The sequence below is a fragment of the Salminus brasiliensis genome, chromosome 13, assembly GCF_030463535.1.
Source record: "Salminus brasiliensis chromosome 13, fSalBra1.hap2, whole genome shotgun sequence".
Classification (NCBI taxonomy): domain Eukaryota; kingdom Metazoa; phylum Chordata; class Actinopteri; order Characiformes; family Bryconidae; genus Salminus; species Salminus brasiliensis.
Window position 1 is genome coordinate 19972287 of NC_132890.1, and position 23642 is coordinate 19995928.

The following is a 23642-nucleotide window of genomic DNA, read 5'->3' on the forward strand; positions in this document are numbered from 1 at the left end:
TTATTGTAGAAGTGCCACACTTAGGCATGCAGTAAAAGGTTCTTAACATACTATCCACCCGTCACTTTCACTTTGCCTCACCTCTCAATAAACTCCAATAGTAATAAACACCAGAATACTACGACGTTGGGTGGCAGGCCTAAACAAAAACACATTGTAGACTAAAAGTTTTCTCAAATCTATGGTAAAACAGTGGCTCGGGCATCATGCAGTGCATAACGTTTGGTGTAATACCTTTTTTTTTGAGAGAGCTTTTAAGGGGTTCACGCGTCTGGCTCCATTCACCACCACGGTGAACAATTTTGACTGGGTGAGTTTCTCTAGAAAGGAACGAAATTTTAGAGAAACTGGTGGAGTTCCCCTTTACCATGTTAGCTATGGACATTAATGAGTGAAACAGAAAACACTGCGTGTCCGTTTTCTTCCCTCAGCCATTCAGGGGTGTGAGCGGGCTTGTCCTTTCACTTCTCTCGTCCAATGAGCAGAATAGGCGGGAGTGGCCTCGCAGTCCGCGTTGAAAAGCGGCTGCGGCTGGGAGTCGCTAAAGCGCAGCGGCGATGGAGGAGCCGAGGGTCCGAGTGCTGCAGAGCCTCCGAGGGAAGATCTGTGAGTAACTCCTGGTGTAGCTTAGCTTAGCACGGCGAAGCTGTACTGGGGGAACGGATCAGTGTGTGGAGGAACACGAGAACAGGACTGTATACACACGTTCAGACCGACACGGAAAGCAGTTTAATGCGATTAACAGATTTCTGTGAGGAGGCGAGATGTCTGGATATGGGGTTTAATTTAGGAGACAATTCGGGTGATAAACCCTCAACCGGGCTCCTTCACCCTCCGCAGGAGTTGATTATCGCAGTGAACTCGCTCTAACTGTCGGGCTCTGAAGTTTTACCTCCGTCAGCCACTCACGGCTTCAAAATAGATTATTCATCCTCATATTCTGTAAAGGAGTCTGTCCTGCTGTGAGCGAGTAGTTGAGGTGATTTTGATGAAATAGTTTCTGTTTGTGTTGTGGGTTGCTGTTGTTTCCTGAGAGCGGAGTGTCGGAAGCTCAGCGAAGCTTCTGCCCGGAGCGGGATTCACTAAGTCCGTCTAACGAACCCACTCGCACCCGCTCTGCCGCCTCACAAACCCACACACACGCGCACACACCGGGTTGGAGCCGGATAAAGCGGCCGGGCGATGGAGCCTGCGAGGGGATCGGGCAGCTCTGGCTGCTCTGGGGGAGCGAGAGACGATGGATTTAGAGTTAGCTTAGCATTAGCTTAGCGCAGGAGGCTAACGGAGCCCCGACCCGCCCTCAGAGCTTTAACACTCATATCAATAATCACAACATCTGTGTGTTTCTGGATTGATCTGTTTGCGTACGTGTGTGTGTGTGTGTTTGTGAAGGATTTTTCTGACAGAATTATTTTGTAGGACTACAGTGGCTGTAGCACAGTAGAGTTGTAGTTGTAGTACAGTAAAGTAGTTATTGTAGAGTTATAGTTGTAGTACAGTAGAGTAGTTAGAGAGTTATAGTTGTAGTACAGTAGAGTTATAGTTGTAGTACAGTAGAGTAATTGGAGAGTTATAGTTGTAGTACAGTAGAGTTATAGTTGTAGTACAGTAGAGTAGTTGGAGAGTTATAGTTGTAGTACAGTAGTTATAGTTGTAGTACAGTAGAGTAGTTGGAGTTAGTTATAGTTGTAGTACAGTAGAGTAATTGGAGAGTTATAGTTGTAGTACAGTAGAGTTATAGTTGTAGTACAGTAGAGTAGTTAGAGAGTTATAGTTGTAGTACAGTAGAGTTATAGTTGTAGTACAGTAGAGTAATTGGAGAGTTATAGTTGTAGTACAGTAGAGTAGTTGGAGAGTTATAGTTGTAGTACAGTAGTTATAGCTTCCGTTCAGTAGTTAGCACTAGTACAGTAGAGTCATTGTAGTACAGTGGAATTAGTTATAGCTTAAGTACAGTAGAGTTAGCACTGTAGTAGAGTAGTTTAGAGTAGTTATAGTTGTAGTACAGAAGTTCTAGTTGTACAGTGGCATTAGAGCTGTAGTTCAGTAATAAAGTGTATAATAATTAGTGTTATTAGTCCAGTATTGGTGGTAGTTATTACTGGTGGTATTAACTGTACTGTTGTAGTAGTATAGTAGAACTGTTGTGCAGTAGTATTTGTGTAGTTATGTAGTAATACAGTAGTGTTTTTAAAGTGCTGAAGCAGTACCTTAGTATTTGCATAGTAATGTAGGACAGTATTACGTGTAATGTTACATTAGTACAGTAGCATTTAAATAATTGTATAGTAATACAGTACTATTTGTATAATGTTGTATTGTTTGTGTAATAATGTATGTGTAAGATGGTATTTGTATAGTGATGTAATGCAGTATTACTTGTCCAGTAGGAAGTTCTGTATAGTATTGTAGCAAATACAGTAGTAGGTACTGCTCCTGGGCCGAGCAAAACAAAGCAGAAATAAAATAAGATCAATAAATTCAACTTATTACTCAAATCAAAGCCCCCATGACTACAGCAATGCACCACTGATCTAGTTATACTCTAACTAGAATAAAAAAAAAATTACATTCATTCATTTAAAGATTACTTTTTTTTCCTTCTCCTGTAAAGTTGCTGTTTGATATTTGTGTGACAGACAATATGTCACCACTGTGAAAAAGCATATGCCCTAATTCTATTTTTGCGTATTTGTCACATTTAAATATCGAGTAAACACACGGTGCGGATGTTAAATTGTCTGAACAAAACGGTTTGAGAAATACACTATAATAAACAGAAGTATGGTGCTGAGTTAATTATAGTCTTAATGTCAGTGGTGTGTGTGTGTGTGTGTGTGTGGGGTGGGGGGGTCGACTCCAGGTACAGTCCTGCTCCTGCAGTGAAATAACTCCAGTGGAAAATAAAGCAGCAGATAAAACACTACCGAAGTACTAGCTAAGTAACGCCTAGAACCAAAGTAGAACTCTGAACATCGAGTATCTCTCAGAACAAGGGCTAAAAATGTGTTAGACTTATTAGATCTTCTTTTGGTTTTGGCGTAGCTAGCTAATTAGCTACAGAAACAGACACTGAAGCCCCAGAGTATCAGTATTTTAAAGTACCCAGAAAATTAAAAGTTACTGAAGTACATATATCTAATATTTGTTTGATATAAACACATAGCTACCACTATATGTCTAAATATTAATCCAGGTAATTGCTACATTTCTGATTCGGATTATTACAAATTTAAAATGTGATAGCTAGCTAGCTCTACTAAGGGCGGACTAATGCTAAGCTAATGCTAAACTGACGCTAGGCTAACGCTAGCTAAATCCACCGCCTCTCTCTCTCCCTCCGAGCCACCGGAGAGGGGCTCGCGTTTCCTCCCCGACGTCCCTATCACCCGGCCGCTTTATTTACCCGTCTCTGACCTGGTGTGTGTGAGTCTGTGGAGCGGAGGGTGTCTGGGTTTGTTAACCGGGCGAAGGAAGTCGCCACTTCGGTCCCAGCTACAGCAGAAACTCCGCTGCGTTCACGACGCTCTTCTCTTTGGGAACAACAACAACCTGAACACAAACGGCCATTCTTTTATTTAACCCAAATCATATTAGTTACGCGTTAAAATGGGGTTAACTAGTGTTTAATATAGTACACATTTCTGGGTGAGGAACTGACTGTAAACGGTGTTTGTGGAAGTTATACCTCGGCTCGGTTAGCCTAGCTGTGAGTTGATCAGTTTGGGGAAGCTAGCTAGCTAAGCCCTAAAACTATAAACGGCGATAATTCTTCATGTGTCATACGTATATTTTCATCACAATAATTTCTAGACAATAGTTTTCACAGTTGTTTAGTTTTGCGTCGCTTTGCTGCCGCCTTAGTGGATCTGCCCGTTCCACCTTAAAAGGTTCAGCAGTTACAGGAGCGCCTAACTTTAACTTCTGCACCATTTAAGTGGGAACGAATAATTCTCCTAAGAAGCCCACTTCTGCGTCTTCTCATACGTTATCTTAGAGATTGCCTGTCCTTAATTGAGGTGTGTGTTTATTATTGTGTGAGCTGGAAATGTTTACATCAGCAACATTCCTTGACCTGTCCCCTGGATGAGGGTAGATCTTGCCTGCGCTCATTTATAGAAATGTGGGCTGTTTATCAGAGGCGCTGAGCCGAGGTCAGTAATGCTGGGGTCAGTTTGACTGAGAATCGGGATTATTACAGGTTATTAACTGCACTGAACTAACACTAAGAATAATTATAGTACAAATATTGATGTGATATTATTTGGTATGTTAGAATTGAGGATTCGTACAGCAGAAAAGGTTTAAGATTCAGACTGAAATTCAGTGGCTTTGCGCACACACTTAGTTTGGTCAGAAGTACAACGTTTCACAATTAAGTAGTATATGTCATTCAGGCATTTTTTGTTTTATTTGTGGAGTAACTGGCAGAAGTGGCTAAACTTAAAAAAAAAAGTAAAAGTACATATAATCCAGTTTAAAAATACTTTGGTGAATGTTACATTTTACATATTTACTTAAGGAAAAGTGAAAAATGTACACGCCAAAATTGCATTTTGGAAATTTGCAAAATTGTCACCTTTTTGCTGCTTTTACAAACCAAAATTCTGCACTGTTCTTATTTCCTATTACACATCTACCAGAGGCAGGTAGTGTCCACTAAATATAATTTATTTGAACCCAGTCATGGATACACTGATTGCATTATTCATATTATGACATGTTGGGTTGTTGACGTCTGATTGGTGAAACCTGTTTTAAAATTATTGACCAGAAACATCTGGATGATAAAAATTACATTCTAATCATTATTTTTTAACTACCATATTCATATTTATCTCATGAATGGTAAATGTGGTAATATGTTGCATTCCCATCTCTGATATACCAGAACATGTTATTAATACTAAATTCAGTTGGTTCTTTAACCAAGCCTTGCTTATTGTAGTTTTGGCATCGCACTAATATCAAGTTAAAGTCATTTTAAACTAGCAAAATATAAAGCGATGCCACCCATCTGAAATCGACAACCAATCCTCTTCTGTTTGACTTTAAGCTCGAAGCAGCTGTTTACTAGTTTAAGACTAGATGTAGTTTATCCAGAAAGCTCTGTCAATGCTGTCCAAACAGATTTGGTAATCTGCTTCTCAGGCCACTGAAAAGCCAGCCGTCTTCACATTACTAACCATTTACTCTGTTATTCTGGCTAGCACAATGAATCAGTATTAAACACAGAGGATTCAACATTGTAGCGTCGCCAGAATGTGACATTCAGTCAAACTCCTCAGTGTCTGACAGCAGCCTTGACTGCACACCTATGATGCACACCTCTGGCACTTTTGAAAAGGATGGATTATGACAGTAACACTACATAAAGATAGAGGCCGAGGAACACATTTGGCTGTTTTGTGAAACACTTAATTCAGCAGAAATGGTTATAGATGTACTTGCAGAACTCACTTACTCAAACGTGCGGCCAAAAACAAAGTGAACTTGAGGCGCGAGGACGGGTGCTGAGAGCAGGGTGCACGATTGTGTCAAAGGTCATCTATCATGGTTCACATTGATTAAATCATTTCACAATAATTATACTGGAGACGATTTACATTTTCATCTGATTACAAAACCAAAGCTTAGCTCTATCATTTTCACTTGAGCCGAAGAATCACTAACAGCCGCACACGTGATTATCTAGGGAATAGACACTTCATGACTAAAACAGTTCATTACAAATTAATTAAAGATGCAGTGAGTAAAATGTACAAATGTCTTTTCAAATTTAGTAAGTAGAAGTAAAAAAAAATTTGACGTGACGTACAGATACAACAGTACAGATACTTTAAAAATGTACTTAAGTACATTAAAGAAGTGCTTATACTTTGTTACTTGCCACCTCTGCATTTAGACCCTAAATTATATTTGTTCATACCATTTCTAACACATTGTAGACCCTGTTCTGAATGGACATAGCTTTTTGTTTTCTGTCCCTTTTTACTTCTCACACTGATTATTGGGCCTTAGTTTGGTTGAATTCACCAGCTTTCAGTATTTAATCTCTCTGCACACCTTTTTTTTAAGTATTCAGTTGCAGAATGCAGTGCTGATTTGTGTGTTTCAGGGCCAAATGTCGTTGTTGGGAGTGCTTGTGGCACTGCAGTGCAGTTATAAAGCTGTAACGTAGCTGTAGTGTGTGGTGTCGTGTGCTGTTTGAGCTCCAGTCGCTCTGAGATGTTTCTGATGATAACGTTTTTGATGAGTCACAGGCTTTTTCAGGGCTGCATGTGTGTGTTTTGTCATCTGAATGATCTGTGAGAAGGTCGATAGGGGTGTACCGATTCGTAGAGCTGCTCCAGACAGGACCGATTTCAGTCCCTCACTACTGAAGACTAATTGTTTCTAATCATGAAGTTGAAATAAATCATTTTCACCATTTACATTCTGATTAACCAGAAACAAACATAAACTACATTAACACCACTGACAGGTGAAGTGAAAAACATTGAGTATCTTCATCAACAGTGTATTCCCTCAAGGGGTGAATATATTTGTGCTGAAGCAGAAAATTTGGGCAAGTGTAAGAATATGAGACACTTTGACACAAAAACAAATTGTGATGGCTATACGACTGGGTCAGAGCATCGCCAAAACATCAGGCAGGTCTTGTAACTCAAATGATCTGCTCCTTATGTCTTGGTGCCAGATACCCCTGGACACTTTCAGAGGTCTTGCGGAGTCCATGCCTCAAATGGTCAGATCATTAGTTGTTGAGGCACAAGGGGGGCCTTCTCCATAATAGGCAAGTGGTGCTATTTTTTGGCTGATCTGTGCGTTGTTTTTGTGGACAGATACAAAGATACAAACAGTCTACAAATGATGTGTATGTAAATCGTGGACCTCTGTAAAGAAAAACCTAAGCACAAGAAATCGCACTGTAAATACAGTATAAAACAGTATGAGACGCTTGAGATCTTTGAGTTGAGTGTGTTTTGGATGCTGGTCCTGGTGGCCCGAAACACTGAAGAGTTTTTTTTTGTTCGTTTGTTTGTTTTTTCATTTTTTCTTATTTAACCCACCTGACTCAATTCTTCAGCTCGTCAGTGAGGTCTGTGTGAGGTGATCACAGGTGGAGAGCCCAGTTCAACCACTGTGATTTTAGTGCATTACTGAACTGCAACTGCAAGCATTACTGAGTACTGTAACTGCAGAAAAGGAGCAGCTGATTCTAGAGTTGGGCATATTGCTCATATCATGATATTTTATCTTATCATAATAAATGTATTAAATACTGATTAACTAAATACACACAGTGTAATTAGACTGGTTGTATTAGATAAGGAGCAGCAGATGTTGAATAAAAATCACTGGACTCAGTACGGGAGAGTATCTGAATAGTAGTTTTTAAGGATCTGATGATACTGATGTATTTAGTCTATGCTTACATGTATTGTGATAACTATTGTGTATTGTGAAAAAAGGACTTTAAATATTGTGATATATAGTATTTTTACCATATGATTCTGATTTCGAGCTTCAGATTAAAATTTTAAAGTGTTTAAAGGAAATCAACATCTAAGGACCTACATGCCTGTCTTGCATAAAGTAATGCCAGTGTTTGTGATTCCACTATCAGACAAACACTGAACAAGAACGGCGTATAGCTACACCCCAACCCCAGTTACAACCCAAAACTAGCTACAACCCAAAACTAGCTACACCTCAACCCCATGTACAACCCAGTACTAGCTACAACACAAAACTAGCTACACCCTAAACCTAGCTACAACCCAGTACTAGCTACACCCAAACCCCAGGTACAACCCAGTACTAGCTACACCTTAATCCTTGTTACAACCCAAAACTATACACACCCTGAAACTATCTGCATCCCAAAGTAGCTACGCCCTGACTGACCCCAGCTGCACCTCAAGAATAACTGTCAATAACTTACCCGTGCCTGCAAAACAATAAATAATTAAATGAAATAAGGGGAGTGTGATTACAGCTCAGCAGTGTTGCTGTGATATTAGTGTTGCAAAGGAGCTGATTGGTTAATTGCTGAGGTGTTGCTATGGTATACCTGTTGGTTTAAATGCTTGCTATTGTAAAGGAGTTGCTAATGTGTCATTAGGTGGTTGCTATGGTATCCAAGTGGTTGCTAGCTTGTTGATAATCAGTTGCTGTCATATCCCAGGTGGTTGCTAAGGTGTTGCAAGGCTGTTAGTGTGTGTGTGTGTCTGGTATGGAGTTTTTGGTTTTGTGTTTTTCCGTATGTGATGTGCAGTGTGTGTGTGGGGGGTGTTGTGTGGTATCTGTAATAGAGAGTAGTAAAAAGACAGACAGACAGATGTAAAGGGTAGTAATATAGTAATATTGAGAAGGACAGGGAGAAAGTGAGGCTTACCATTAGCATATCGAGAGTGAAGAACTGGTTCAAGACAGTTAATACCTGATAATTATGTCACCGTTTGTTTTTAATATCTTAAAAAGTATGTATATGTGTAGGAAATTGAAAACTCGTAGTTGTCAAAGTTTAAATAAAGTTTCTATGTTAAATGGTTCTTGAGTTTTTAATCCTGGAATAATAGTAATAATAATATTAGATATGCATTTCCTAAAGAAAATAGGGCTGTTCCTGTAATATAGGTGTTGATTGCTAAAGTGTTGCTGGGTTGAGGCAAAGCTGTGTCCAGAAACATTTGGCTAAAATGTAGGGTTTAGGGCATGTGGTGGTGCAGGATGTTTCTGTGATATCCCAGGTGGTTGCTATGGTGTCAGTAGTTTGTTGGTATTGTATCCCATGTGGTTGCTAAGGTGTTGCCAAATTGTTGCAATGTGGTTGCTCTGGTATCCCAGGTGTTGCTAAGTGGTTGCTAAGTTATTGCTGTGGTATCCCTGGTGGTTGCTAAGATGCTGCTAAACGGCTGTTATATTATTCAAGGTGGTTGCTAGGCAGTTGGTATGGTATCCCTGTTAGTGGCTAAGGCATTGCTAGGTGGTTGCTGTGGTATTCCAGGTGGGTGCTGAGATACTCCAGGTTTGCTTGCTAAGGTGGTTCTAGGTGGTTGCTTTGGTACCATAGGTGGTCCCTAAGGTGTTAGTGTGGTGTGCGTTTGAGTTGTGGTGTGTAGTGGGTGTGGGGTGTGGGGGGTTGCAGTGTACTGTTTTGGGACTGCTGTGCTGCCTCTAATCCAGTTTGCCATTATTGGTGGACCTGTAAATTCTGGATTCTACCAGCAGATTCTACAGCAGAACATCAGGGCTTCTGTCCGTGAACTGAAGGAGGTGCAGCAAAACAAAGTCTCTACACACGCCTGTAAGAACCGGCTAAAGGCACGAACAGCCTAGTCGATGTCCAGACCTTCACCTGACGAAGATGGGGATGCGGGAAGACTTTCAGGTTCACTCAAGGAAGCCCGACATCAGCAGCTTGTTCTCTAGATTCAGAGATCAGATGAAGATCTGACCACATTTTAGGGACAGCTCATACAGAAATACAGAAAACAGTTCACACACTTTCTAGCTAACCCTCTCTCTCTCTCTCTCACACACACCCACACACACAGAGGAAACAGGCGGGTGCAGTGTGTGTAGGAGAGTGTAATGATTTCAGCAGTGATGAGGAAAGCGAGAACTGGAAGAGGAACTGGCACTGTGTGTGTGTACGTGTGTGTGTGAGTGAAATGGATCAGCATGTGGAACTGGAGCTTTCTGTCAGCTGAACAAAAAAGGTTCTGTATAATACTGAAAAGGGGTTCTTCATAACAGTGTTGGAACCCTTTGAATCGCCCTGTGGAATCACTGGATGAAAAGCTTTGTAAAGAACCGTGGCTTAAAGATTTGATTTATTTAAAAAACATTAATGCAGTTCTTCTTTTTTTTTTAACCACTGTACCGTCCCTGGGCCCTCCGAATATTCAAACTCTCGCCTCTTTATGACTGAAAACCGATTCTTATTCCTATATTAAAGGTATGATTACTTTTTCTTAGCGTGTCCAGCGTGTACAGAACCCTTGGACGGACCATGGTTTCTGATACTCTAAGCCAGTAAAGTTCTATATGGTGCTATATCGAACCCCTTTTTGTTTTGTATTTAAAGAGGCATTTAACTGAGCAAAGAATCACCTTAGGCATTCTAAATGATGGATAGTGAGAGTGTAAATAAAGCAGTAAATACAGTACATACATAAATACATGAGTGAGGGGGCGTGCTCAGATGGAACGTATTTATGATAGATGTGGTTCTCAAGAAGCAGGGTTCTGGACGCAACCTGATCTGATGTGTCGCACAGCGGCATGGGGAATGGGTCCATTATGGTGGTGTTGACCCACAGTCTCATCAGACTGGTTTTCAGTGTTTTGCGTGTGTGTGCTGATCTGTGCGGCCGGACACTGCCCAGACTTTTCAGTAGAATCAGGTTTACCTCCATCTAAACTCCATCTACACCTACAGCACTTTTTTTGAACCCTGTTTACATTATTTGTGGTATGTTTCTCTACAATTTTCCAGTGTGTGTGTGTGTGTGTGTGTGTTTGATCTGCTTGAGCCCTGCGGAAGAATTGTCTCTGGATGTGGTTGGTTTGAGGATTAAGCTGACCAGTTGGCTATGCTAACTGGTTAGTGTTTGGTTTAGCTGTTTTTAGCATATATCCCTATTATAGACCTCAACCTTAGCCCCTCAGCTCTGATACCTCTCTTAACAGTAATATTACTAATTTAATACTAATATTACTCACATTTTAGATTATTATGGTGTGTTTGTGGTGTTTGTTGAATCCTCATGCTTTTGGTTTGCTGCATTTCCGTTGCATAGCATACAGTGCCACACACTTGCTTCCCTCCAGATCACACCTGTGTGTGTATGTGTGCGAGAGAGAGAGGCAGAAAGACAGAGAGAGTGAGTGTGTTCAGGGCATTGGTTGCTGTCACACCCTCCCTGAAGCATTTCTTCTGGTAGTTTGTAGCTTCCTCTGTGTGACACATAGCACGCACACACACACACACACACACACACACACACACACACACACACACACACACACACACAGGAGTTTAGCCCCACCCATACAGCGGTTTAACCCCAAACATTCAGCCTACAGCAGTTTGGTCCTGCCCATCCAGCCTACAGCAGTTTAGCACGGCTCATTCAGCCTACAGCAGTTCAGCACGGCTCATTCAGCCTACAGCAGTTTAGCACCAGCCATTCAGCCTACAGCAGTTTAGCACGGCTCATTCATCCTACAGCAGTTTAGCGCCAGCCATTCAGAGTGAGCTAATGATTGTGTTTCAGTAGTAGATGGTTCTGATTTCAGGTCTGCTGATAAACTGCTGCAGGACATCCAAACATAGAGCGGCTCCAATCTCATCTCACAGTCTATACTGCCTCTGCCCACCGTGTGTGTGTGTGTGTGTGTGTGTGCGTGTGTGTGTGTATGTGTATACCTTGAGTTTCTGAATCAGTGTTTTGCTGGAAGACGTAGTGCATGCTGGGAGGAAGTTGATACCTCTCATCTATAAACATGTCGTGCACACACAGTCTTAAAAAGCAAAACTCTCCTCGCTGACTTAAATGACTGAAATGCCCTGAGCACATCACTAACGCGCTACATCTGTATCCCTGCCAACCCCTTCAACCCCCCATTATTATGGTTGCAAGAACACAACTATATTGTCATCATCTTCTTCTTCCTGAATTTCACACGAGATACCGTTTTTTAGCAACAGATTTTTAAGGATTTTTTCCCCCATAGTAATGCATTGAAATGTGTCCATAAACTTTTAACCAAATATTGGAACTTTTGTATTAGTCACATTATTTTAAGCTACAAACACCAAATCTGGTGTCTGTGCTTGTAGGAGCTTTTGGACAAACCATATTTTGGGCAAATGCTTTGGCACCCAACATTTTGGCTAATTGTTTGTGGACAAAGCTCTATTAGCCAAACATGTTGGGTGAGCTTTCTGACCTAGCATCACCCTGTCAGCCACTTAGAAGCAGTATAGCAAACACTTTGGATATCATAGCAACTGTCTAGCAACCATCTTGGGTTCCATAGCAACCACCTAGCAATACCCCAGCAAGCACCTGGAATATCATAGCAACCACTTAGCGACACCGTCGCAACTAGCTATAAAAAAAAAATGAACCAAAAGTTCTTAACTTACAGTACAGTAAGCATGATCTAAGCACTCCCAACATTCTCTATAGGTCACAAAAATCATAGATTTAATAGCGCAGTTTTAGAACAGTGGAATGGGCAGCTCCCTCACAGCTGAGAGAATGTGTGCACCCCCCTTTTTTCTTTACATGGCTCTTCTGTTCTGCCTGTGCATGGAGGAGCTTTTGTGCACCTTTTGGCCAGAAGTTTTGCCACACCACATTTTACTACGCATCTTCACAATAGCTGTCATGGCATGTACGGCCAGACAAGACGGGATAGAACAAAGCAAGAACGTTTATTAAACGTAATAAAAACACTAAACAAGTGCTAATAGAAAACAAAGTGCAGCAACTAAGGGTCAAAACAGAGAACGCAACAGAACGTGACAAACAAGATGGCGAAAACAACAAACCTGGGGCAGGAAGGAACAGGGAGCAGAGTGGGAATAATACCAAGAGGGTGAACTAAAGAGGGGTCTGAACTTGAAGCCACAAGCCTAGCTTGGGCAACAGGGGTACTTATAAGCTTGATCCAGAGACGCGCTCTGTGAACATACATGGGTAGCTGGAGAGCCAGCTGCCTGAAGCTTGGGCAACAGGAGTTGCTATACACTAGATCCAGAGCCTCGCTCTGTAAACATACAGGGGTAGCTAGGGAGCCAGTTGCATTACTAGAAAATCTGACCTAAGTATATAGCGGCTGCCTCAAGCCGGGGTCGCCTAGGAGCATGAGCAGGAAGCGAACGTAAGCCGCTTGCCTCTTGAACCAGACTATATCTCTTGACTATGAACAGAAAACTAGATCCAGAGCCATGCTCTGTGAACATACGGAGGTAGGTGGAGAGCCAGCTGCCTGACTAGAAAATGAGGCAAGCCAAACCTGAGTAAACAGCGACTGCCTAGAACCGGGGTCACTCAGGAGCATAAGCAGGAAGCGAACGTAACAGGCTTCCCTCTCAAGCCAGACTGTGGTATCTCTAGACTATGAACGGAACTCTTGCCAACCTGAACACGCCACCAACGTGTGGGGAATCACAGAGAGTCAAGGAGACTCCTGGAGATTCAGTGAGATTCAATTCACAGCAAGGAGTGGCTGTCATGGAGCTCCTTAAATGCTCCCAGTCCCAGGTGCAACTCATGAACAGTGAATGACCACAAATGAACAGGAATCAACACAAACAACCAGGATGGCCTTTTATGGGCCTGTGGGCGGCAGCTCGGGGTCGCACGGGGGAGGGCACAATAACGAGGGCCTGACAGTAGCAACACATTAGCAACCATTGTTAATATTATTTATTATTATTATTATTATTATTATAATTATTATTCATTTATTTATTGAGTATTAGTTTATTATCTCTGTTTGATTGTCATTTTTATTAAATTGTTTTTATTTGTTTTTTGTTTAGTTTTTTCATTAAAAGCTAGCCTGAATCTGAACACTCACATACACACTGAGTCTGATCTGTTTTTTGTGGGCATGCTTGCAGGTGAAGGGAAGAATCTAGGTTGTGGCTCCGGATCGAACCGCCTTCGAGACGCCGGCACATTTTGCACCATCAGCCTGGACCAGGAGGAGGTGTTTCGCACTAAAGTCTACGAGAAGAGCCTGAGGTGATCCACACTCACACACACACACACATTCGCACACTGGGCAGCAGCAGTAAGATTGGGAACAGTGTGGTGTGTTAGAGCTGTTTGAGTAACGCTGTGCTTTAAAAGAATGGGTTTGTTACTGTCAGTAATTCAGTTTCACTGTTTTGATGGTGTGAACACAGAGTGACCACAGTGTCCAACCTTCATCGCCAACATCCAGTGAGAGCAACAGTGGTTCAGCTCCTCCCCCAATTAGTGTACTAGTCATGCATTCAGTTAGGAGGTTTAATGTTATGGCTGATCCATGTGTAGATCATTAGGGGTTCAGCTGTATGTTTTTAAATAGTTGTTTTTCTCTGTTTTTAGTTAGACTGCAATGGGCAATCACACCAAGTTTTCTTTTTAACTTTCTTTTTTTCTTATTAACATGATTGTGTTTTGCTTTTCAGTTTGCAACTACATTGTTATGCTATTTATATTATTATGGTTGTGCATTAATTAGGCTTTAAAAATCAAGCTTACTGCTTCCAAATCTGCTAATTATTAGGGCTGCATGAAATTGGAAAACACTGACATTGCAATATATATATTTTTTCCTGCTATATATATTGCAAATACAGAAATTTTAACCAAAAGTCCATGTATCCATAGCTACATATATTTAGTAGATATAACCTGCCTCTTGTTTTTGGTTTTGCACAAACAGCAAAAAAAATTATATACAATATATTGTGCAGCTCTACATACTATTATTAAGTTGGTCTGTCAAAGCTAAAATACTATTGTTGTTATTATTATTATTTTTCTTATTCTATGTTCAAAATATAAAAAGTGTCTTGTCTTACAGCTTTCAAAATAGAGCCACAAAAATTTGTAGGATTGTAGGGCCTTTACCTGGTTGCTTGTGATTATTTTTGGACCAATCTGATGTACATTTTTCATACAGCGAACATTTAAAGACCCGTTTTTGGTCCTATAGGATGCATCAACATGTGACGTCACAGGTGGTGGGAGTCACTGCGTCCACGCCCACTGAGTGGCAAAAAGACAGACTGTGTGGAATATATTTAATACAAAAACTAGAAAGAACTGTTGTACAATTGACTATACGAACAAATTCAGAAATCTTTGGAGCTATACTTTTACAGACTTCTGAAGCTAAAGAGAAGAGAAACTAATTTACTGCAATTTTGGCAGAAACTACTGGAAGTGTGTGGGAGCTCACTGAAAACAGGAGCGGGAAAAAAACAAGCCCAATGTAGTTGCGAATTTGGCGACATGCTAAGTTCAAGTGAGAGGGAAAGCTAGTAAACCTGGATAAACCAGTCAGATGTGTATACATCACCATCCATGGTTCCCCTTTTTCTCTACACTGCTCTTCAGTACAGACTGGGCATAGGGGAGCTTTTGGACCAGCCATCTTTTCTGCAAAAGTTTTACCGTAGCAAGTCTTTAGCAACCAACAAACATTACCTTATCAAACAACACCTATACTATATCAACCATTTAACAACGTCTTAGCAACTACCTAGCAACAGAATTGCAACCAACACCTGTACATTAGCAACTCTGTGGCAACCACCTACTAGCACCTTAAAAACCAACCCCTATGTCCCAGCTCCACTGCTGAGCTACAGTCACACTCCGTTTCTGCGGGAACTGCACTCTGCAGTTTTTATCTGAGACCCAGACTGGATGTGAAAGACATGACAGCACTGTTGCCCCCTCTGGCAGAATGTACATTTACATGCGCTGAATATGTAACTGTAACGAACCTGCAGACTTACATCATGTCTGTATTCAGCAGCAGCTGTTAACCAATACAGTGAGATTTAGCCTGTCCTTATCTGTGCCACACCTGATGTATTACTGTCCACTTGTTTACAATGTGTTACACAATGGATTACACAGTATTCTTCTGCAGTATACCTGCATGTGTGTGTGGGGGTGTGGTGTGGTGCAATGATCTGTGATTTTACAGCAGCATCCCTCTGATATTTCTCTTTATTTCTCTCTCTCTCTCTCTCTCTCTCTCTCTCTCTCTCCCTCCCTCTCTCCCTCTCTCTCTCTCCCCCCTGTCACAGCTGTGTGTTTCTCTCAGTGTATCAGCACTCAGTCTGCTACAGCTGAGGAAGCGTGTCCACCCACGCAGTTCTCTGTCTCACATACACACACACACAAACACACAACCACATGCACACGGTTCTCTTTCACTCTGTTGAAGGATTTTTGTCTGGTTTATAATGGTGGCACCTTTAGACCGAGTGTGTGTGTGTGTGTGTGTGTGTGTGTGTGTGTGTGTGTGTGTGTGTGTGTGTGTGTGTGTGTGTGTGTTTTAATGCTAACGTAACAGATGAATTAATTGTTTTGCATGAAATTTTTTCCCCACTGTGGGACTGTTGTTGTTGTTGTTGAGTGTAATACTAATATAATAATGAGGGATGAGGGGGTATGTTTGATGTTGATGAGTTGATGAGTTTTTGGTGTGTATGTGTGTGTGTACTGACCCCAGTGTTACTGCCTGCTGTGTTTCAGTCCGTTCTATGGAGAGGATTTCTACTTTGAGATTCCACGACCGTTCCAGTGTCTGTCCTTCCATGTTTACGCCAAGAGTGTGTTCCAGAGAGATCTGCCAGTAGGTTCGTTTCTCTCTGCGCATCTCCAGACCTTACACACACACACACACACACCCTGCCATTAAACATTTCTATAAAATGTTTTATACAGTTCTCTGCATAACTCTGTGTTCAGTGGGGTTTGGCTGTTGGGGGTTAGATCTACAACATGGGCAAATCTATTCTTTTTGAATCTGTTCTATTTTCAGTTCAACTGTACATTGAGGGTTGATCCTCATTTGCAATGTAGCTGAGGCGCTACATGAAATGGCAACAGAAAAAATTACTTTAGCAACTAAAACAAATACTTAAACAATCCAAACCCAACTTAAACTTAAACTTAAACATGTCTTCTGGGTTTTATATGGAATGTTGATAGTGGTAAAATAGTGGCAAACCTGAAGAAATACATGTTTTCTTTAAAGACTGTTTATTGCTGCACAACACATTGCATGTATCCTTCCACAATTGTAATAAAATTATTTTTTTTAATGTGACCCCAGATCTTCTCAAAACTCTGGTAAAACAGTCTCTCAGGCATCAGGCAGTGTATTTATATCCATTTGGTGTAATGACTTTCTGTGAGGGAGCTTTTAGAGGCGTTTAACGCTCGTTTAGACTACCTCCCACCATATCTACTCACCTTCCTACTTATGTCTACCAATCTGTTTACCTGCCAACATACTGTATATGAATATCTACCCAGTTACTTTCTTGTGGACCTGTCTACCTGTTGTCCTATGTACCTGCTTTCAGCCCTGAACTCTGGGTGTTGTTACACATCAGGAAAGATGATGAGTGATGTTGACCAGCAAAACCCATCCATGATGAACACCCTTCAAACTTCAACATTTAAGATACTGAACTCAACACGCTGTTTAGTGATGAAAGCTGACCTGTGCGTGTGTGTGTTTAGGTAAAGTGTCTATTAGGAAGGATGATCTCTGTAAGTACAGTGGGAAGGAGCACTGGTTTGCGCTGCAGCCTGTGGATCCAAACTCTGAAGTGCAGGTGAGCTTAAAACCAACTTTCTTTATTTCTGCAGTAATGATGAATACACCAAAACTGAAATAACACAAACACTAGCCTCCTGACGCTGTAGGCTACCGACCCCTAACTGTAACGAGACACACTGTTAAATTAGCACACAGACACCAGCGTGGCAGACTACAGGTGAGGAGACTTTAGGTGGGTGCAAATTCGTAAGGATAGACACAGCACTGGTGTGAGACATGTGCGTCTCACACCAGAGCGGCAGTCGAGTCTTAGGCGTGACCTAGAGTGTGGATTATGTGCATGAGCCAGGTGCGTCTTAGACATGGAACAGGTGCGAGTTTAACTTTACAGACTATTTAAATGAGATCCATTTGATCGCAGTGCTGAATCTGAAGCCACTGATCTCCAGTGATCTCGCAGCTCTGTCAGTTCGTCTCTGAGCTTTTGCTTCAGTCAGCCTTTCCTGATGGGTTTACTCCTGTAGACTGACCGTTCTTCAGCCCTTCAGATGGTCACATCTGATCTCCACTCTGTGAAGACGTCTTACGTTTCACACCTTTTTTTGTAAACAATAACAACGGTAAATTCCTCCCCTTTGCTGACTGAACGGATTCAGTAACTGAGTCAGAAATCATTAAAATGAAGTTACAGCATGACTTTCACATCAGCAGCAGTGACTGAGACTGCTAATGTTTTAAGTGTGTTTGTGTGTGTGTGTGTGTGTGTGTGTGTGTGAGATGTTAACCTAACAGATTAATGAATCGTTTCACATGACTCTGCTCTCAGCCAGCAGGGCGGACGTGAGTGTTTCATCTGTTGTCACACACACACACACACACACACACACACACACACACACACACACAGACTCACTTCCCCTGTGTGGTTAGTCACTGCTTATGATTTTGTCCAATCAGATCACATTACTGTTATTCATAGTTATTGTGTGGTCCAATCACGTCACTGTTTAATTAGTCACACCTCTGTCGTGGTCCAATCATGTGTCAGCAGACTGAGCTCTGCTCCACATCCTGTTTTTGTGTTTGGTGTATGCAACGCTGTGTTTAGTACACACCAGTCATCCTCAGGAGTGAGTCAGAGAGTCGGCAGAGTGAGGAGTGAGAAGTTCAGGGTTTTTCACACCATAGCACCAATCACCCCCCCCCCCATTCCCCTCCCCTAATCACACCTCCCGTAATCACACCTCCCCTGGTCAGTTACAGTGAGCGATAGTTGTACAGGTGGGCAGCAGTCGGGTTGGGTTGGGAGGATGGTTGGGAAGCAGGATGGGCAGTGGGCGGTTGTGTGGTTGGGAGGACATGTGGAAGAAGCAACGCAAGCAGAGCAACTGATCAAAGATTCACAAAAGCCAGAGTTATAACGAGCTTTAGATCATTTGATTGTAACTGACACCAAACCTGCACTTTAATATATACAATATATATATATATACACACTACTGTTTACTACTACTGTGTTTGTGTGTGTCTGTTTGTGTGTTCTCAGGGGAAGGTTCACCTGGAGATGAAGCTGAATGAGCTGATCACAGATAATGGGCCGGTCTCTCCCCGGCTGCAGGTCAGGTAAGAGACGGCCTTTGCTGCAGTGCGAGTGTGTGTTTGAGCGACTGAGTAGGCCAATGAAAGAGGAAGTGATGCGATACGATAGGAAGTATGTGCTGCCGCAACTGAGCCTCTGTTTTAGCCTCGCTGCTATGCTTCCCTCCATTCACTTGTCTGTTTCTCTCTCTCTCTCTCTCGCTGTTTTTCTCTCACTGTCCCTCTTCGTCATTCTCAGTTCAATTCAATTCAGAGTTGCTTTATTGCCATGACACATCAAAGCTATATATATATATATATATATATATATATATATATATATATATATATATATATATATGCATAGAGCAAGTAGAAGTGTGTGCAGTAGTGTGCAGAAGAATATACAGCCATGTATCTGTGACAAGCAGACGTGGTCTGGCACTGTTCTTTATATTCGCTAGGAAGGTGGGTAACTTTTCAGAATCAGCTTCAGCAGATTAGCACTGAATTCCAGCTCAGTCTCAGGCGTGTTTAGTGAGCAGTGCTGGCGCAGTGTCTGTTCATTGGGCAGCTAGGACTTGCATCTGCCCGTCTCTGTAGCCAGGCTTGTACTTGGTTAGGGTGAATCTCAGTTTGGGGTCAGTCAGTGTGGTCAGGTAATCTGCTAATCTGTACTGACGGTTTTGGGCCAAGCAGCCCTAGAGTTTACTTTGTGATTCAGACTGGGTTTACCTGTTGGTCTGTTTGTCTGCCTCTCAATTCTATTAAGTTCAATGAGCTTTTCTGGACAGTACTGCCACAGCATCATCAAAACAACACAAATTAACTTATCAACATTAAGCAATTAAAATCTCATTAGATGTGTTAGTAATAAAAGTAACAGTATAATAAATTGAAAGAAGGAACAATATTAACAGAAATGACAATGATATACTGTTTAGGATCCGTTACTGTGCTCAGGTAATCCAATTAAATAAGATTAGATTTATTTTTATAGTGCTTTTTACAACTGGTGTTGTCACAAAGCAGCTTTACAGGATCAGTAATCAGTAAAAAAAAAAAAAAAAACAACAACATAAGAAGACATAAAAATCTAAGACCCCCAGTGAGCAAGCCAAAGGCGACAGTAGCAAGGAAAAACTTCCTCAGAGATGGAGGAACCAAGACTCATGAAGGGGGACCCATCCTCCTCTGGTTTGAACTATTTATACATTACTGACAGAACCACTGCATAAGACTGTTCTACTGCTCAGGTGAGAGTAATGATTGTTAATGGTGGAAATATTAGTAGTAGCAGATAGTTAAGAGTTCATTTAGATTTTAACATGGTCATTAGGCAGGTAGTGGTGGCTGGAAGGTGTGCAGCTGGTCTGACACAGGTGGTGGGGGAGCCTGGTGGTCAGACTGGTGGGTAGCAGCTGGTCTGACACTGGCCTGAGTTAGTAGGTAATCTGCTACAGTGTATTGTTGCTTTAGCTATTGTGCTTGATCTGTGAACTATTGTCCTAATTTTTGTGGGAGTGCCCCCCCGTGCCTTATTACAAGGCAGGTTTTGGAGCATTGCTGTAAGGATTTGATTGTACTCATCATCAAGAACGTTAGTGTTGTCAGTTAGTTATGTTATAGTTATGTTAGATGACCCCCACTCTCCTTCCCCCCAACTCATCTTTGGCAAAACAATAAAAAAATGCTTTATTGGCAGGACCGGATATGACACCTACAGAATAAACAAATAAAAAGGACAAATCACTAAAACACAGTTATAAAGTTAGAAATGTAGTTCTGATACTAGCATAAACTTAATATGGACATGCAACAAAAATAATGTTAATACTAGTAAAAAAGTTAATGAATAAGACGATAAAAAATAAGAGTGCATCTGAATAATGCATGTATAAAACAAAACACATAGAACATTTGTAGATGATCTATATATGAAACAAACATAAACAGAAAAATAAGTATAATAATGAAAGCTTGTGTTAATCATTAAATACATCTGTGTAATAACTGAACACCTTTTGTTAAATATACAAACATAGTATAGTACATCTAGTAATAATTAATAATATAGTAGTGATACATATTAAAAATATGTATGTAAAGATATGGAAATGTGTGTTTAGTAAATTATGTCTAGGGCTCACTCCAAATAATGCCGCCACTTGGTTTCCCTATCCAGATCAGTCAAATGTGGCATGGCCATTCTTGGAGCAGACACCTGACCACAGTAACAGGGCCAATGCTCACAGGTGCAGCACTTGGGGGTACCAGAAGTTCAAAACAAGTGGCAATAGCAACAGCAAAATAAGCTGTTTGGCATTGGCAGAGAAGATTTGGCCAGTTTTTTATGGGGGCAACCCACATACTGCTCATCCCACAAATGCATGTTCCTCACAAATGCAGCACCATTTAAAAGGGAAATTAACAGGCTTTGCCACTATAAGATTTATTGCCAAGAAGCCTTTTACAACAAAGAAATAATATACTAAACACACACTTCCTTACTTTTTGTGTTAAGGTTATTTAAGTAATATATATGTGTGTATGTGTGTGTGTGTGTGTGTGTGTGTGTGCGCATGTGTGCGTGTGTGTGTGGTTCAGTGTTCACTCACTGTCATGAGTGTGTGACACTCATAACACATCTGGCTGCAGTGGAGGCTGATGGAGGCTCTCCTAATAGAACAGCCAGTTTCTCGTTGTCTCTCAGGGCTCTGAAACGGCTCCCATCTTAATCAAACTGATTAAAATATTTATTTCTAAATGTTTCATATTTTGGGCAGTTTAGAGGAAAGTGCACCTCTGTCTCAAGCTCATTTGTCCTGAAGTGAAATGTGGCATGGCCATCCCATTGTGAGCAGTGTCGTTTGTTTTGGGAGTTTGGTTTGTCCAATGTTCCAGCTAAGTATTCTTGCCGTGTTTAATTACTTGGTTTACTCTGATTGGTGTTTCAGAAGCAGTGCTGGTCAGAGAGTTGGGGATGGTGGGGGTCAGTGTCTGGACACAGTGAACTCTGTTCAGGGTTCATCTCTTGGGATTGGAGTGCCTGAAACTGCAGGCTTGATTTGGGACTTGTTTTCAGATGCATCCAGTATTGATTTGCTCTTTTTTAAGTGTTGATGGTCAATGGGAACCAGTCTAATTCTGCCTTGCATGTATTTGTTGGGGTTTTTCTTTGGACATGTAAAACCATTCTGCAGAATTTTACAGACAGGACTTCAGTGGGATGCCTGTCCCACCGTGTAGTCACAATGAGTAAATGAACCCCGTACTTCACTTCCATACAGCACGATGGACCAGATTCTCATTGGAACATCAATCAACATCATCTTGAAGGAATTCTTTTTGATGAAATAGAGAGCTTTGCAGGCCTGTATCCACTGCCAGACCAAAAACGGGTTTGATCTAGGGCAGTGTCCCCTAGCCTGAACACATATCTGCTTTCTTTCGGAAGTGACTTTAGATTTATTGGCGTTTACTGTCAGGGCCCATGTGTCACAGTACGTCTCTTGCAGATCCAATGCCGCTGAAGGCCTTTTCCTTGAAAGGACAGCAGCGCCAGGTTATCTGAATATAGGAGAAATGTAACTTTCATTTCATTTAGTGTCAGGCCAATCCAAGGCTTATTACACACTAAGGTGTATTACTCAGTAACCGCAGGAACGTCTGTGCAAATTGGTGGGGCTATTCTTTGGTAATAGAGGTGTGTAACAACACTTTCAGCCCGCCGGCAGGTCATTGATCTTTTAAGAGAATAGCTGCAACCCTGATTGAAGACCAGTTATTTTATTGCCAGAGTTTACCCCCATTTCTTACAGACATACATTGATTTAAAGGTTTACTCCAACACCATTTTAAGAATTGTATAATATAGTACTTCTTGCTAAATAGAGTCAAATGCTTTTTAAAGATCTATGAAACATTACAAAACCTTTAGTGTTATTTTACTAATGTAAATGTTAGTGTGTATGCTGTAAATATGGTCAGTAGTGCAATGATGTGGTAAAAAGACAGTGTGTTCAGTAAGGAAGGCCTAAATCAGGGGGTTAATGATACAGCAGAAAATCTTCCCCGAGTTCCTGCTCACACAGATGCTATAGTAGTTGTTTGGGTCAAATTTGTCACCACTCTTGTAGATGTCAAGAAAGCAGCCATGCTGGAGAACGATGTTGAACAGTCTGAACAAAGCCTGCTGCAGCTGAGGGCTGTCCTGATGCTGTCAGGAAGGGCTTTTCTAGATTTAAGTTTTATGGATTGATTATTTCAGTCTTCCCGTAAAGTTTGGTAGACAAATGGGTTCTGGTGTTTTTTGATTGTATTTCTAATATATTTATGCTTTTTTGTTCTAAATGTGGCTCATATAAGAGATTTTCATAATTTATTCCCTTAATTTGTGACACTGCTTTATTAATACCTGATTGGTTTAATTCAAATGATTCTAATACAAATGTATTAAGTTTAGAGTTTTTGCAGAGCAAGAAGCAATAGTTGTAATGTATTGTGGGGCTCATGTAAGTTGCACATATGTATAAGTCATTTTCACACTCAGTAATGTTCTATTATTTCTGATAAATATATGATGATAGGCCATCCTTATACCATATCTCTGTCTGTCTGTCTGTCTGTCTCTTTGTGTATCCCTCTGTCTGCCCCTCTGTCTCTCTGCATGTCTGTCTGTCTTTCTTAAGCTTAAGCTGTTGTTTGTTTAAGCTGTTCTTCTCCCCGACTGTAATCTG

General features: G+C 41.3%; 1 protein-coding gene across 2 annotated transcripts in view; it reads left to right on the forward strand.

Moving 5' to 3' along the window:
• The first annotated feature begins 510 nt into the window (after positions 1 to 510).
• rasa2 (RAS p21 protein activator 2) overlaps positions 511 to 23642 on the forward strand; it is a 46213-nt gene continuing 23081 nt past the window's right edge. Inside the window, exons 1-6 of one of the 2 annotated variants that reach the window (XM_072694556.1) lie at positions 511 to 606; positions 13649 to 13772; positions 16290 to 16393; positions 17286 to 17380; positions 18118 to 18165; positions 18872 to 18948. In XM_072694556.1, coding sequence (XP_072550657.1) covers positions 558 to 606; positions 13649 to 13772; positions 16290 to 16393; positions 17286 to 17380; positions 18118 to 18165; positions 18872 to 18948 — 497 coding nt within the window. In that variant the 5' untranslated portion in view covers positions 511 to 557. The remainder of the gene's footprint in view (positions 607 to 13648; positions 13773 to 16289; positions 16394 to 17285; positions 17381 to 18117; positions 18166 to 18871; positions 18949 to 23642) is intronic. The other variant, XM_072694557.1, reaches the window with a different exon arrangement.